The following is a 13,598-nucleotide window of genomic DNA, read 5'->3' as shown; positions in this document are numbered from 1 at the left end:
TGGTGGCTTGCTCCAGGAGTAGGGGCTGCTTGGGGATACCTTTTGTGATGCTCATTGATGAAAGCTGGAGGGGAAAGAGTGAATGGCTTTGCCTAATGTAGTGTTTAGTCAACTTTTTGCAGAGAAGGTGAAGAAATGGATTTTGTTAAACTTTTTCCAAAGTCTGAGGGAGCTGTGTGTGGGCCTCACGGCAATGGAGGCTTGGTGGGCAGGTCTCTGGTGGCATTTGCTAACAGAGGATGGTTTTATGCATCTCTCTTGTTCTCCAGGTTGGGATTGACTTCACGGCTTCCAATGGGAACCCCCAAGAACCCTCCTCTTTGCACTACATCAACCCCCTGGGGACAAACGAGTACTTGTCAGCCATCTGGGCTGTTGGCCAGATCATCCAGGACTATGACTCGTAAGCACCGTGCCCTTCTGCCACCACCCCTGTTTTGCAGATGTTTCCCCGGCTTCCCAAGAGGCTTCTGGGATGCATCTGCCTTGATCCAGGGCTAAGTAAATCTTAAGGATGTTATAAACATCAGGATGCAGGAGGAGAGGGTTGGGACAGGCTTTCTCCTCTCCCCCCACTGCTGCTGTGCAAGGGAAGGATGTTAGCAGAGGTAGAACATCCTGGGGGCAGGTGCTCTAAGCTTGCTGTTGTTTACTGTCAGAGCTGTGACCCCAGACTGCCTCATTCCTCAGAAATCCTGAGAAGTGGAGAAAATATCAAAAAAAATATCATCTCAGACATTGATAGAGAAAACAAAACAGAAGTCTGTTGCTATCACTGAGATGGCTTTTGTGACCAAAATGGATTGCTCACTTTTTAAAATCTCCAGGGTTACATGCCTGCAAGAGACGTGTGTGTTTGGGCAAGAGGATGCTCCCGGTCTCTGTGGGAAACAGAGCAAAGCTGGACTCCTTTTTCTCTAAAGATCAAATTCAAGGGGGAATATCTGTTCTCTCTGGAGAATGTTTATCTCCCATTTAAAAGCACTGTATGTTTTGGGAGAAGCTGTGCAAGCCTGCTTTGTGTGTGTCAGTACACCCATATGTTTTCCTCCTTCTCTTTAGGGACAAGATGTTTCCTGCTCTGGGATTCGGCGCCCAGCTCCCGCCAGACTGGAAGGTGAAGTGCTGTGGCCACCTGAGTGTTTGAGATGGCTTTGTCCTGATATTGCCTCTGCAGGAGCAGAACTGCCAGGGCTTGGTCAGGGAAAAGCTGCTGGGGAGAGGGGGAATGGGCAGGTGTGGAATCTGAGCCGGTGAGATGTGTCAGTGTGGGTGGGCAACAAGGCAGGGACGGGCCACAAGCAGCCCATTCCTTCATTCTGCACTGGCATGAAAGCAGCAGCTCCCTGGCATTAATAGGCAGAGCCAGGCATTGATTCATTTTCCTGGCAGAAGGCAGGAACAATTCTGGGGAAGGGAAAAGGCCTCTGGATGAATGTGTCAGACGGCAGCTAAGTCTGGAAGGGGGCTGGGAGCTAGGGAGCCTTGATTTGATGCTGCACAGGCAGAGCCTGCAGGACTGAAGAAGAGGAGCTTTCCCAAAAATCCACCTTGATCTTTGGTTAGGATTAGACACTGGTCCTACAAGGGCTGAGCTGCACATCCTGCTCTTCTGGAGGGCAGGGAATGAGGCTGTTCTGCAGCAGGGCTGGCAGATGGGGAGCATCTTCTCAGGGCTGAGACAATGTGCTGGGACACCACCATCATTAATTACTGGCTGGCTCTTCTGGCTGCTCTTTGCTCACGCCCTTCGTGTGCATTTTCTTTCTGCTCACTGGTTTTGAGGCGTTCCCAGCTCCAGGCTGGGGTTGGATCTCAGCGAGCCCTTTGTGTTCTGTGGGAGGGGAGCTGTGCTCGGGGCTGAGCACAGCAGGGCACGTAAGTCATGAGCAGCTGGGAGCTGGGTTGGGAAGCTCATCCCTGCCAGCCCTCGTGGCTGGGGATGTCCTGCCTGCTCTGGCTTTGTGCTTTTCCCTGCCCTCCCAGCAGCCAGAATTCGTGTGACTCAAGTGGGAGCTCTTGCTGTTTGCCAGCCACAGAAGGAGATCCCTCCATGTGCACTTTGGAGTTGATTCATCCTCCTTGGCCTGCAAATGTCTCTGGTCTGTCACTTTATCACTTTTGTTGGGAAAATCTAGGTAAGCAGCTTCCGAGGTCTAAGAGCCAGCTGCCAGGGATTTCTTACTTGGGGAGAAAAATGGGAATGGCAAATGCAGTAGGCATGGAAAGGGCTCAGCAGCTCGAGATCATCACAGAGAGCATCCTGTTCTGCTGCCCCTGAGTGTGAGTCAGTGTCCACAGGAAGGGCATTGCTGGGTTGGAAACAGCCCTTCTGGCAAGACTGGAGGTGGGTACTCTGTTGAGGATGAGGGCTGAGGGCTCTGCATGTGCCTCCTGCAGCCTCCTGTGGGCCAGGAGATGCTCTGTAAAAGCTACCAGTAAAAACACCTTGTTTTTCCCCAGAAAACATTTGATTTGATTTGTAAGCCCAAATAAACCCTAGCGGGGAGCAGCTTCTTCCTCCCCAGGTGCTTGGGCCATGCCTACTGGTGCTTCACCCATGACCCATCAGTGTCTAATGTTATCAGTGGGGCCATCCCTGGTCATCTCCCTGCACCACTCCAGCCTGGGGCTTCCTCTCTCCCCAGCTCTCTCTAAGCATCACTGGCTCCACTCACTCATTAATGATTTTTTGCTATCAAGGCTCGTTGGGTAATTTCAAAGCCAAAGCAGCAACTCTTCATGAAATCCTGTGCCCTGTGTGGCAGTGGACAGAAATCAGGGACCCACAGACCCAAGCAAAGACTGCCAGGAGATACAAGAGGTATAAATGGTGCTTTGTGCTCCCGTTGCCATGGCTCCCCCAACGCTTCTCAGGCGCCCGTCGGAGCAAGATGTTTCACACACAAAAGTCGCGTTGGAAATGTCAAAGAACATCTTGCCGTGTAACAGCTCTGTGGAGAGCCTCGAGTGGTTCCCTAGTAGGGAACAGCAGAGGGGAGCAGATGGGTTGTGCTTTCTGGGGGATGAGCAAAGGCAAAGCAGCAGCAGAGAGGGGGATTCTGAATGCTGGAGCCACAGCGATCACCTGGATTTGGGAGATGGGATCAGCCAAAGGAAGCTGGTGGCTTGACTGATGTGCAACCTCCAAGGTTTTCCATCCTTTTGTCACATATGTGTGTGTGTGTGTGTGTATATTTATATTTATATATATATATATTTATATATATAGGCAAACTGAGTCATGGCAGCAGTGGGATTCCTTCTGAGGGAAGAGCAGAGAGCCCTCTGTGAGGTTGTTCTTACCCTTTGGGGTGGTTCAAAAGTTTCTCCCTGTGAGTTACTGGGGAATGGGATACCTGTAGGTGCTCCGTGTACATTTAACCGGACTCCACAGAAACTGCTTTCAAAGTACAAGCTGAATAGGGAATGACATCCTTTCTTTAAAGTTTTTTGTTATTTTGAAGCCCTCTTGTTGATTTTTTTAGGAGATATGTATATATAGATATATATTTATATATAAATGTAAAATTCACAGAAACTCCAGAGGAGGTTTTGCAACACTTCTGCCACGTAGGGGTTCTGCTCTGTAGACAGTGAGGAACACAGCTTGAAACTATTTCATTGCTTCTTAAAAGAAAGAGAAACACCTCTTTTGCAGAGCAAAACATGGAAATATTTCTGCCTGCCTTGTCTATAAATACTCATGACAGAATTTTGAACATCTTTAAAAAAAAAAAAAATAAGCCCATTACAACCACAAGTCAACTGAATTTGGGTGTATTGCCCAAAATCAAGGCTTCTGTGAGAAGGGGTGGATGCAAAACACAGCCATATATTCAGCTTTTCTCTACCCTGGTGGCTGTGGGTGTTCCTGGTGGTGCTCTGCAGGCCTGGGGAGACCTGAGCAGGCTGTGGCTGGTCGCCAGTCAGGCAGCCCATCAGCTCTGCGGCATGGGGAAGACTTTTGGTTGACTTTATTTTTGTTTGGTTGCTGTTTCCCACCCTACAGCCTCTTGTAAAAACAGTTTCTGCTGCTTTCGACACAATGCCCAGCATAATTGGAAAGTCTGAATCAGACGAGTGTTGCGTTTGCAGCCTTGGGAGGGCTCTGCCTTCAGACGGCTCTAGAGGACACTCTTTTTTGCCAGCATTGGGAATTCATGTGTCCCAAAGCAATTCCCTTGCTGAAAAGCTCAGCAATCCTCCCCCCTTCCAAGAGGGAGACAATATCCTTGTTTTGTAACCCTGGCACCAACAGGGTGGGAGCTTTTTGTGTCAGAGTCCTTGAGCTGGTGGCCTGAAGGCTCAAATCACCCTTTCAACTTTCAGAGATGCTGGAAGAGGAATTGCACATCCTTGATGCTCCTGAGAGTGTGTTTGCTTCTTAGAGTGCCTAAATTGCTGGGAGCAGCGTGAGGAATGTCTGACCCCACATATCTGGTGGCTCTTTACCCACACTGTCGCTGGAAGGGTTTGTACTGGAAGCCAGGAGCCCACTCTTGCAGCTGGGCCACTGAGCTTTCTGTGCTGGCTGAGACAGGGTCAAAGCAGCTGCTGTCCAGTGCATCAGCCAGGGATCAAGGTGTGAGGGCTGTCTGGTTGGCCGCAAGACCTTTTTGCAAAACACCCTCCCTCTGAAAGCTTGAAAGGAGGTGGTGGAAAAGCTAAAGGGTCTTGGATGTGCTGTGGTGGAAGGATGGGTTCATAGGCAATGAAAACCAGCTCAGGTTGTGCTGGGACTTGCTGTCCATCATCACACCCAAGCTTTCCCATCACCTCTCCTACGCTGCCTTTCACCCTCATGCTGACCCAGAGGATGAAGTTAATCATCCTGGTTTGCCATTGTACCTGACATGCCAGACCAGGTCTTCAGCACAGCTCACTCTGTGTCTTCTTCCCTCCTGCTCCATCATCCTTGTGCAGAGAGATGGGGAATGGAGGTGCTGCCAGGACTGGCATTCCCTGTGATGGGTTTGAGTTTTCTGTCTTTAAAACCTGCAGCAGGATGAAATAATTTCTCCTAGTGACTGGTGAGATGGCACAGCTGGCTGGGAGCATCCCTTCTGCTTGCTTCCCCTCTGGGCAGCCAGCGGGAAGCCACATGGACAGGCCTGCTTTGATAACTGTGGGAGAGTGTCTGGTGTGATAATTTCAGGAGGCTGCATGATGGGGCACTGGAGAACTGGTTCATCCTCAAGTGCTGCTCAGCCCTGACCATGTTTGTGTTTGCTGTTTGGGTGGCAGAGGGCTGGGGAGCGTCACTGACCCAGCAATTATGTGGACCATAACTCTGTGACCACCTGGTTCTGCTCCAGGGGAGCATCACACTTAAACCAGCCCTGCAGCATCAGCTAAACTGTTAGCTGCCTGCCCTGCACTGGCCCTCCAAATTAACTTGGGTCTTTTCTTCTCCACAGGTATCCCATGAGTTTGCCATTAACTTCAATCCCAGGAATCCATTCTGTTCAGGTAAGCATCTACCAGGCCTTTAGGACTTCTTAGATGCCTTCAGTGCCTTCTGTCCTTCCTCTGCATTTCTTCAGTAACTCCTTCATCCCTGGATGTGTTCAAGGCCAGGTTGGATGAGGCCCTGAGCAACCTGATCTGGTGGGTGGCATCACCAGCCATGTCAGCGTGGTTGGCACTAGATGATCTCTAAGGTCCCTTCCGACCTGAATCATTCCATGATTCTGTGATCACGGGGATTTTTCAAGGCATGTTCAGAGACAGACATGAACGGTGAAGCAGAGCACATGCTAAAGGCACACTCAGAGGAAAGCACAGAAAATTTGGGGGTGTGTAGGAAGGCCCAGGGTAAGATGCAACTGGATTCAGACTGTGTAAAATCCGCCTTCGCTCTGCTGTCTGGTGTGTCCTACCAGCCGTCTGCTCTCCCTGCAAGGCTGCAAGAAACACAAGGCCTGCTTAGCAGATGGGGAATTCAGACTTAATGCTCCATTTAGCAGCTGATAGCTGCTCACAGTGATGGCTGAAGGACTGCTCAAATCCTGAGTGGTGAGGGCTACTATCTATACTAGGGCTACCTTGGACCCTCGATCTGTTTTTTGGTTGTGTTCAGAGACCAGGAGTTCTTTTCTTTTTGCTCCTCCTCCTTGGCTGATTCTGAGATTTTTTCACAACCCTAATGAATGCTTTTATTGATTGTGGGTACTACAAGGGCTTCCCTATCACAGAAGGTCTGAGGACCCACTGCAAAGTGACTGAAGAGCAAAGCTTGGATATTCAGAAATTTGGGATGAAGTGGGGGCAATAGATCTGACTTCAGCTCTATGACAGAATGAGCTAATGATTCATAACTGGGCTTGCCGTGAGTTGTGACACTCTGTAATGCCTGTTTCTCTGCTTTCCCTGAAGGTGTGGAGGGCATTGTCCAAGCATACTCTGCCTGCCTGCCCCACATCCGCTTCTACGGCCCCACCAACTTCTCACCCATCATCAACCACGTGGCCCGTTTTGCAGCTCAGGCCACCCAACAGGAAACTGCATCTGTAAGTCCATGAGATTCCGTGATCTGATGGCAATCCTGATGGCTTTGGGCAGGGGAACACAAAGCCTGAGCTGGGTTTCATGTCTTTCCTTTGTCTATGGGTCCAGCCTTGCCAGTGGTGACCAAGGTGTGCTCTTAGGGGCGTGAAGAGCATCTGAAGTCTGCTGAAGAGCATCTTGGGTCCCTGTGGCAGCAGGCTGCCCATGGAGGATGGCAGATCTGGCCCCTTGCTTCTGCTGGCCAGCTTGGGCATCAGCAGTTGCATGGCAGGAGATGTTGGGGTAAAAGCTTCCCTGATTCCTGCCTGGAGCAAAGCAGAATCACATTTAAAACCTATTTCCTACGAGGACCTTTTCCAGCCTTGCTGTGAGTGCTGTTGCTCTTCCCAGCTCCAGGCATAAGGAAAAACTGAATTTGGTTTAATTCTGCACAGATCCAGTCGCTCCTCATTTTTTTCATTTTCTGTGTCGCTGTCAGTGGGGGAGGGAGAGCCCACGGGCTCAGCACTGAGCAGAGGCACTAATCATATGCAAATTGCACCCCTCTGCTGGCACTAATAGTTTAATCAAGGGAGATTTTAAATAATGGGCACTAATAGTGCCGTCAGAGGCAAGCCTGGCTTGGCTCGGGTGGTTTTTTGGCAGCACAAAGCGTTATTGATGAGGGATCTCACTCCCCCGGGGTCTTCTCCTCTTCCATCCCATCTTCAGCTCCTGCATCAAAGCCACCCCTGGTGCTGAGGGGCTGCCTGAACCTGCCCTCCTCTTCCTCCCGCTCTCGCTTGCTCCCAGCATTTCAAAAAAACCAAAAATCCTCGTAGTTTTTCCATAGCAACATAGATCACAAACACATCCCTCAGCTCGTAAGGGATGGGAGACTAAAACATCCTGGGGCCGGGGGAGGGACAGAGGGGTGTTACACCATTTGGCTCTTGGGGAAGGATTAATAAGCTTTGGGGAATTAAAACTCACCTTTCCAGCAGGGTCCCTGCATCCAAACCTCCCCTTTTCTTACCTCATGCTGTTCAGTGCTGCCTAATCCCTCCAAGTCCTGCTGATATCATTAACAAATGGATTGGGAATCATCCCAGAGCCCACGTGGATGCAGGGATCAGCCATTTTGACAAGAAAAAGAGGAGAAAGGAGACAGGTGCTGCTGGTTGGTGTGTGATGGACCCCCAGCCTGGTCCCTGTGCACCAGCAGCTCTGATTGGGGCTTGGCAAAGGTGCCACCCTGGCTGAGTACTGCATCTGGAGCCCAGAGGTGCCACCAGCACCCCTGTCCTGCTGTCATTTACTGACACCACCAAAACTGCCACTGCTCCTTGGGGGATCTCCCACTGATGCTCTCCAGCAGTGCCTCATGGTCCCTTGCTTCATCACCCCTACACTGCCCCTGGGCTTTGAGGCTGATCCCCAGCATCAGCTCTTAGTTCTTTTGACCTCTGAAATATGTTGTGATAAACATTTGACAAGCTCTGCCTCCCACCCCTTTTCATGCATACTTTCCAGCTTTTTTCTCAGATCCTGTTACGGATTTCACAGAAAAAAGGGAACAAAGGGAAATAACCCTTGCCATGTTTCCAGGAGAGAGGCCAGGCAGGGAAAGGGAGAATCAGCTGAAAGTCATTATCAGCTTCTCCCTTCAAGGTTTTATGCTCTTCCTCCCATACTGGTTCCTAGATGGGGTGAGGTCCAAGTCCAGCTTCCAGGGCAGGTCCTCTCCTGAAGTTTAGTCTTGTCCTCCAGACTCAGATGTTGCAGTCCTGCTCTGCAGACTTATATTTCACCATGTTTTGCTCTCTAAAGTTCATATTTAGATAAAAACTAAACCCTGGACTGTGCTGTGCAGGCAGGGTTAATGCATCAAAAGGGGCTGGAGGGGGGAAGGTCTGGCCTGGGAAAATCTCCTCACCCGTGTCCTCAGTTGTGTTTAAGCTCTACCCAGCCTTGTTAGTACTTGGAGTTTAGCACTTCAGATCATCAAGAGTGGATGAAGCTTAGGGAAGGTTTCAGGGGATGAGGGCTGGAGGAAGACCAGAAAAACAGCCTTGGGGCAGCACTCCTTCATTTGCTTTTCCAGGATGCTGCACTAGCAGTTTTCAGAGGAAATGGAAAGAATGAAGAGAGGAACAAAGGGCTTTAATGCTCTTAAGTGCTTGTTTTCATCATTTCTCCAGCACACACAAGCTCTGTAATGTGCCAAAATTGAGCTATTACTTTCCCTGGAGACAGAGGAGATGGGATTTTGGGGGTCCACATGCTCCAGGTTTGCTGAGCTGAGTCCAGCAGGACCATCTGTCCATCTCTTTGTCCATCCTTCCCCAGCTCTGCAGGACCAGCCCTTTCCCAAGGAAGGGGAGCAGTTCCTAATGCTGCTGCTCTGTCGTCCCCCAGCTTGCTGATACCCTCTGCATCCCCCTCAGTGCATCCCATAGCCATGGCTTTGTACAGGAGATGGGCAGGCCCTGAGCAGCGTGGGATGGCCCCACAGCCTGGCAGTGCAATACAGGAGATGCTCCCCATCAGAGCAGGGAGATGTTGATGGGAGCACCCCAAAAAACACTCCATTGTGTGCAGGCAGAGGGAGATTTCCTTTCCCAGCTGGGCTCCTGTCCCAACCCTGAATTCCACCTGGCCCTGACAGATATCCTGTACAGTTTAGAAGTTGATTTTTTTTGCATCATTAAGTACAGTAAATCAGTAATTCAGAAAAATATTTTGGAGTGAGAGCTGCTTTGCTGTTTGATCAAGATCTTTCAAAAACCAGGGGGAATAGGAACACCTGAAATTCTGGATTCTGCTAAAGGGCATGATGCCAGCCGACCTGGGAAATGATGAAGCTCACCCCCAAACCCCGGGGCCCTGCCTCCCCTCACATGTGTGAGCCCTGGCTGCAGTGTGAGGCTGCAGTGTGAGCCCTGGCTGCAGTGTGAGGCTGCACTGGCCTCCGCTGGCTCTGACCCTGTGCCCTCCCCTCCGCAGCAATACTTCATCCTCCTCATCATCACGGACGGGGTGATCAGCGACATGGACGAGACGAGGCACGCCGTGGTGCAGGCCTCCAAGCTGCCCATGTCCATCATCATCGTGGGCGTGGGCAACGCTGACTTTGCTGCCATGGAGTTCCTGGACGGGGACAGCCGCGTGCTGCGCTCCCACACCGGCGAGGAGGCCGTGCGCGACATCGTGCAGTTCGTGCCCTTCCGCAACTTCCGCAACGTGAGTGAGGGGAGGGATCCCGGGGAGATGGGCTGGCAAACCTGGGAATCTCCCTGCAAGTGCAGCAACCACGGCAGAGGCAGAGGCCAGAGTCTGTCTTGCTCTGTCTTAGCCTCAGGGATGCTGTGGTGTGGATCATGTAAATCGGCGCTGCAGGGAGGGTGGCTGTGCTCTGCAGCTCTGTAGTGGTTCCACCTGAGCATGCTGTCATGGTCAGACAGGTGGAGCAAAAACCCTCAGTGACTCAGAGCAGGATCAGGGTTCCTGCAGCAGGGTGTGGCAGCACTGGGCTCACGCCCCTTGCCACAGCCCTGTGTGGTTTTGGTGACTCCCATTCAGGCCTCATCCAGCACCCCTGATGTGCCACACTAAGGGCTTCGTGCTGAATTGTCCTGAGGAGGAGCCCCATGCCCCCTGATCCTCTGTAGGAAGGGACAATGGTGGCACTGGCCCTGCACATCCCGTCTGTGGGATGAGTCCATTGCAATCATCCAGCCTCTATCCTCATCTGGGACAGAGGCTGTTGCTGGCACAGGATTGGTTGCCAAGGTTGTGCTTGTGCTTATCTTCCCCTCTTCTGCAACTAATCAATGTCTTTCTATTTCACCTCCACCTTCCTGCCACTCACACCTGTTTTTTCTGACCGACCCAGGATGTTTTATTCCTCTGTACCAGTGAATTCTCTCCTGGAGGGAGGGTAGTGTAGAATATATTAATCCCTGGTGTATAAAATGCTGCCTATCAATAGACTCTAAGGGGTATTAAATGAAATGCCAAGATCTGGAGCTGGGGCCAGCCCAGCCATTTTTTGCTCAGTCGGTCCCCTTTGCTCAGTGGCTCTCCTAACACTGGTGTTGGTTCCCTTTGGCCCACAGGTCCCCAAGGAGACCCTGGCCAAAGCTGTGCTGGCAGAGCTGCCCCAGCAAGTGGTGCAGTACTTCAAGCACCAAAACCTGCCACCCATCAACTCGGAGCCCGCGTAGAGCCGTGCCAGGCTGCACCCTCTGCATGCTGCCGAAGCCTGTTGGTCCTGCCAAAAGCACGTCCCACATGCTTTTAAGAGAAGAATACCCTCCCTGAAACACTTTGTACTTCTTAATTTAATTGCTAAGTTCTTAAGACGCATCCCAGCAAAGTGTCTGGATTCATTTTGTACAGTCCTGGCCCAAGGTAACACTAAGCAGCCGGGCCATGCCTTGGTCCTGCCCGTTGAGTCACTTTTCAGTATTGAATGTACTTTGTATAATTTCAGTGGTTCAGAATACAATTTTTATGATCAAAACTTGCTTTTTCCAAGCAATGAAATGCTTAATATATTATCATTCAATGAACTGGTCATTGTATAGTTCATGTATTTGTGTTGTACCTGTATACCTGTCAGGTTCTGTGTTCATTTTTATACTGTGTACATGTTATATTTGTTATACTCAGGTTAATAAAGAAACTTGGACATTTAAAACAAGAGTCTCCTAGATGGGAGGATCTGGGAGTGGCTTACACTGTTAGCAGTGCTGGGTGTTTGGAGTCACCCTGACAGGGCCTGTCCTGGTCCCTCAGTTGCTCTGCTGACTGTGCCCAGGATCAGCCCCACACTGTCAATGGCAGCATCCCAGAGGGAGATTTAGTGAAGGTGGATATCCTGAGGAAGGCAGCAGGCCCTTAATGCCTGCCTGAGCTGAGTCTGTGTGCTTGGGAAAACCCTGGTGACCCCACAACAAACCATAAAAGGGAGTTTCATGGTTCACTGCTGCTCCAACTCCAGAAAATTTTCCAAGTCTGAGTAACAAAAGCTCCCTGCTGCCTGGGAGAAGATGGGCTGGGTAATGAAATCCTGCTCTCCAGCAGCTCCTTTGAGCTGCTCATCAGCAATGTGCTAATTGCTGCTTTATGCTGCTCCTAACCAGATTAAGGTCTTTTGAAGCTGAGTATGCTGCTGAATATCCGGTAGGGATCACCAGCCCTACTCCAAACTCAAGTAGACTTGACTTGAGTCTCCTCCCCATTAATGGAAGCTTTTGAGGTGGGAGGTTGCTGTCCCTGTCCCTATATAAAGCCTGCACAGGCGTGTGCTACTGCTTGTGCTCTCTGCCAGCAACCTTGTGGCTGTCACTGCTGCCACCAAGTCACCAGCAGACAGATGGCCCCGGGCTGTCCCACTCCCAGCGCTGGGTGAGACCCCATCCCCTGGGAGAGGTGGGACTGCTCTGAGAGACATTTGCCTTGCAAAACCTCCTGGAAGGGAAAATAAACAAGTAGCACCACCCTTTTCCAAAGGGAGAAGCACCCTTTGAAGGGTGGCTTGTTTAAAAATAATGCTGTATCCAGCTCAGCTTCCAGATCGAAGTTGGCGGCTTTGGAAAATTTTTTTTATTTATTTCCATAAGAGAACCTCACACGCAGCTGCAGGAGCTCATAAACTCCTCTGCTAGTAGAGTGTTTGTGGGGGTTTGTTGGGTTTTTTTTTAACACCTCGCTGAAACTTTAAGAACTAGCACAGACAAGGAGCAGTTTATTGAGCTGTCCCTGGGGAGAGGATGAAACACACACTATGCAGTCATGGTTTTTTCTTAAAAAAATAACAAAAAAAATCTATCCCACCAGTGAATGAGAGTTGCTGGAGCCAGCCACAGCCAGCTCATCTCCAGCTTTGGCAGCCCAGGGCAAGGTTACTGCCACAGCTGCCCTTTTCAGGTCTGATTTATCCTCCATCCCATGCACTCTGCACTTGCCAGCACATCTCCAGCCCTGGAGTATTTTAATGTCAGATGGCTTCTGATGTACAAAGGTAAATGGGACCAAGAGATGGAGTGAGGAGCTGGGACAGCTCTGCAGTTTGTTTACGTGAGCCAGGCCCTGAGAACAGCAGAGCTGACTCAAAGGCATTCCCCAATGTCCTATTCCATTCTTCTAGGAACAGGAGAAAGGGCTCTCACATCTGCTTTTCCTGGATTGTCTCCTCCTGACCTTGCACAGCCCCATCTACACACCACAATATACACACCATAGTATACACACCATCTCACCTGCAGCCCACTACTGCATTTGCCACAATTGGCTGGAAAGTCCCACTATAAATTTCTGGCTTAATCAGGCATTTTGACTGCAGCTGTGCTAGATACCACTCAGGAAAATGGCCCCAGCATGCTGGCAGCTGGGCAAGGCTGCTCTGATTCTAGAGTCAGATAATTGATGTAGTTTAATGCCAGGGAAGAACACCAGCAGCTCTCATACCAACTCCTTGAGGCTCTTGCCCATACAACTTTAATAAAAAAACATGCATTTTTTTTTTTGTGCACCAATTCCATTTCATTCCATAGCTCAGTAAGATGAAAGTCACCAAAAGCAAAGCATTAGGGAGGCTGCACAAAATCTGCTTATTTTCCACCTGAAAGTGCCATAATTACAGTAGCTAGAGAAGAGGCAGGAGCAACTCTGGAGCAAACATAGGAGGTACCAGGCAGTCCAGAACAGGGAGGAACTGCAGTGTGTTTATAAGGACCTGACTCTGGAACAGGGCTGTGCAAACAGAAGGGGTATTTGGGTAAGGAGAGCTTCATTGTGAGCACAAATCTCCCCATTTCCTTTGGAAAATTCAGCACTCAGGCTAAGGCATGAATTCACTACAGGCCTTGTTTTCTTGGCTTTTAGCCCAGCTGCTCCCTCCCAAGCCCCTCAGTGCCACCTCCAGGTGACTGCCCTTTGGTACACACTGACCAGCTGCTGTCTCACAAGGGCAGTACTTAGAGCAGGATTGCACAAAGGCACTTCCACCCCTGAGCACCTGAGCTGAGCTGTTCCAATCCTCCAAACTCCCAGCAGCACACTGAGATTAAGATGAGCCCTCAGCCCTACTTCTGGAGTTCTCC

At 50.4% G+C, this 13,598-nt stretch overlaps 1 protein-coding gene across 3 annotated transcripts in view; it reads left to right on the top strand.

The window, feature by feature from the left end:
• The window catches only part of CPNE2 (copine 2), a 42,444-nt gene extending 31,250 nt beyond the window's left edge, over positions 1-11,194 (top strand). For all 3 annotated transcript variants that reach the window (XM_059857341.1, XM_059857338.1, XM_059857340.1), the window contains exons 11-16: positions 270-403; positions 1,063-1,117; positions 5,421-5,472; positions 6,379-6,512; positions 9,496-9,732; positions 10,608-11,194. In XM_059857341.1, coding sequence (XP_059713324.1) covers positions 270-403; positions 1,063-1,117; positions 5,421-5,472; positions 6,379-6,512; positions 9,496-9,732; positions 10,608-10,715 — 720 coding nt within the window. In that variant the 3' untranslated portion in view covers positions 10,716-11,194. The remainder of the gene's footprint in view (positions 1-269; positions 404-1,062; positions 1,118-5,420; positions 5,473-6,378; positions 6,513-9,495; positions 9,733-10,607) is intronic.
• The last annotated feature ends 2,404 nt before the right edge of the window (positions 11,195-13,598 follow it).

The sequence above is a fragment of the Haemorhous mexicanus genome, chromosome 12 (assembly GCF_027477595.1).
Source record: "Haemorhous mexicanus isolate bHaeMex1 chromosome 12, bHaeMex1.pri, whole genome shotgun sequence".
Taxonomy (NCBI): domain Eukaryota; kingdom Metazoa; phylum Chordata; class Aves; order Passeriformes; family Fringillidae; genus Haemorhous; species Haemorhous mexicanus.
This window is presented reverse-complemented; position numbering and strand designations above follow the sequence as displayed.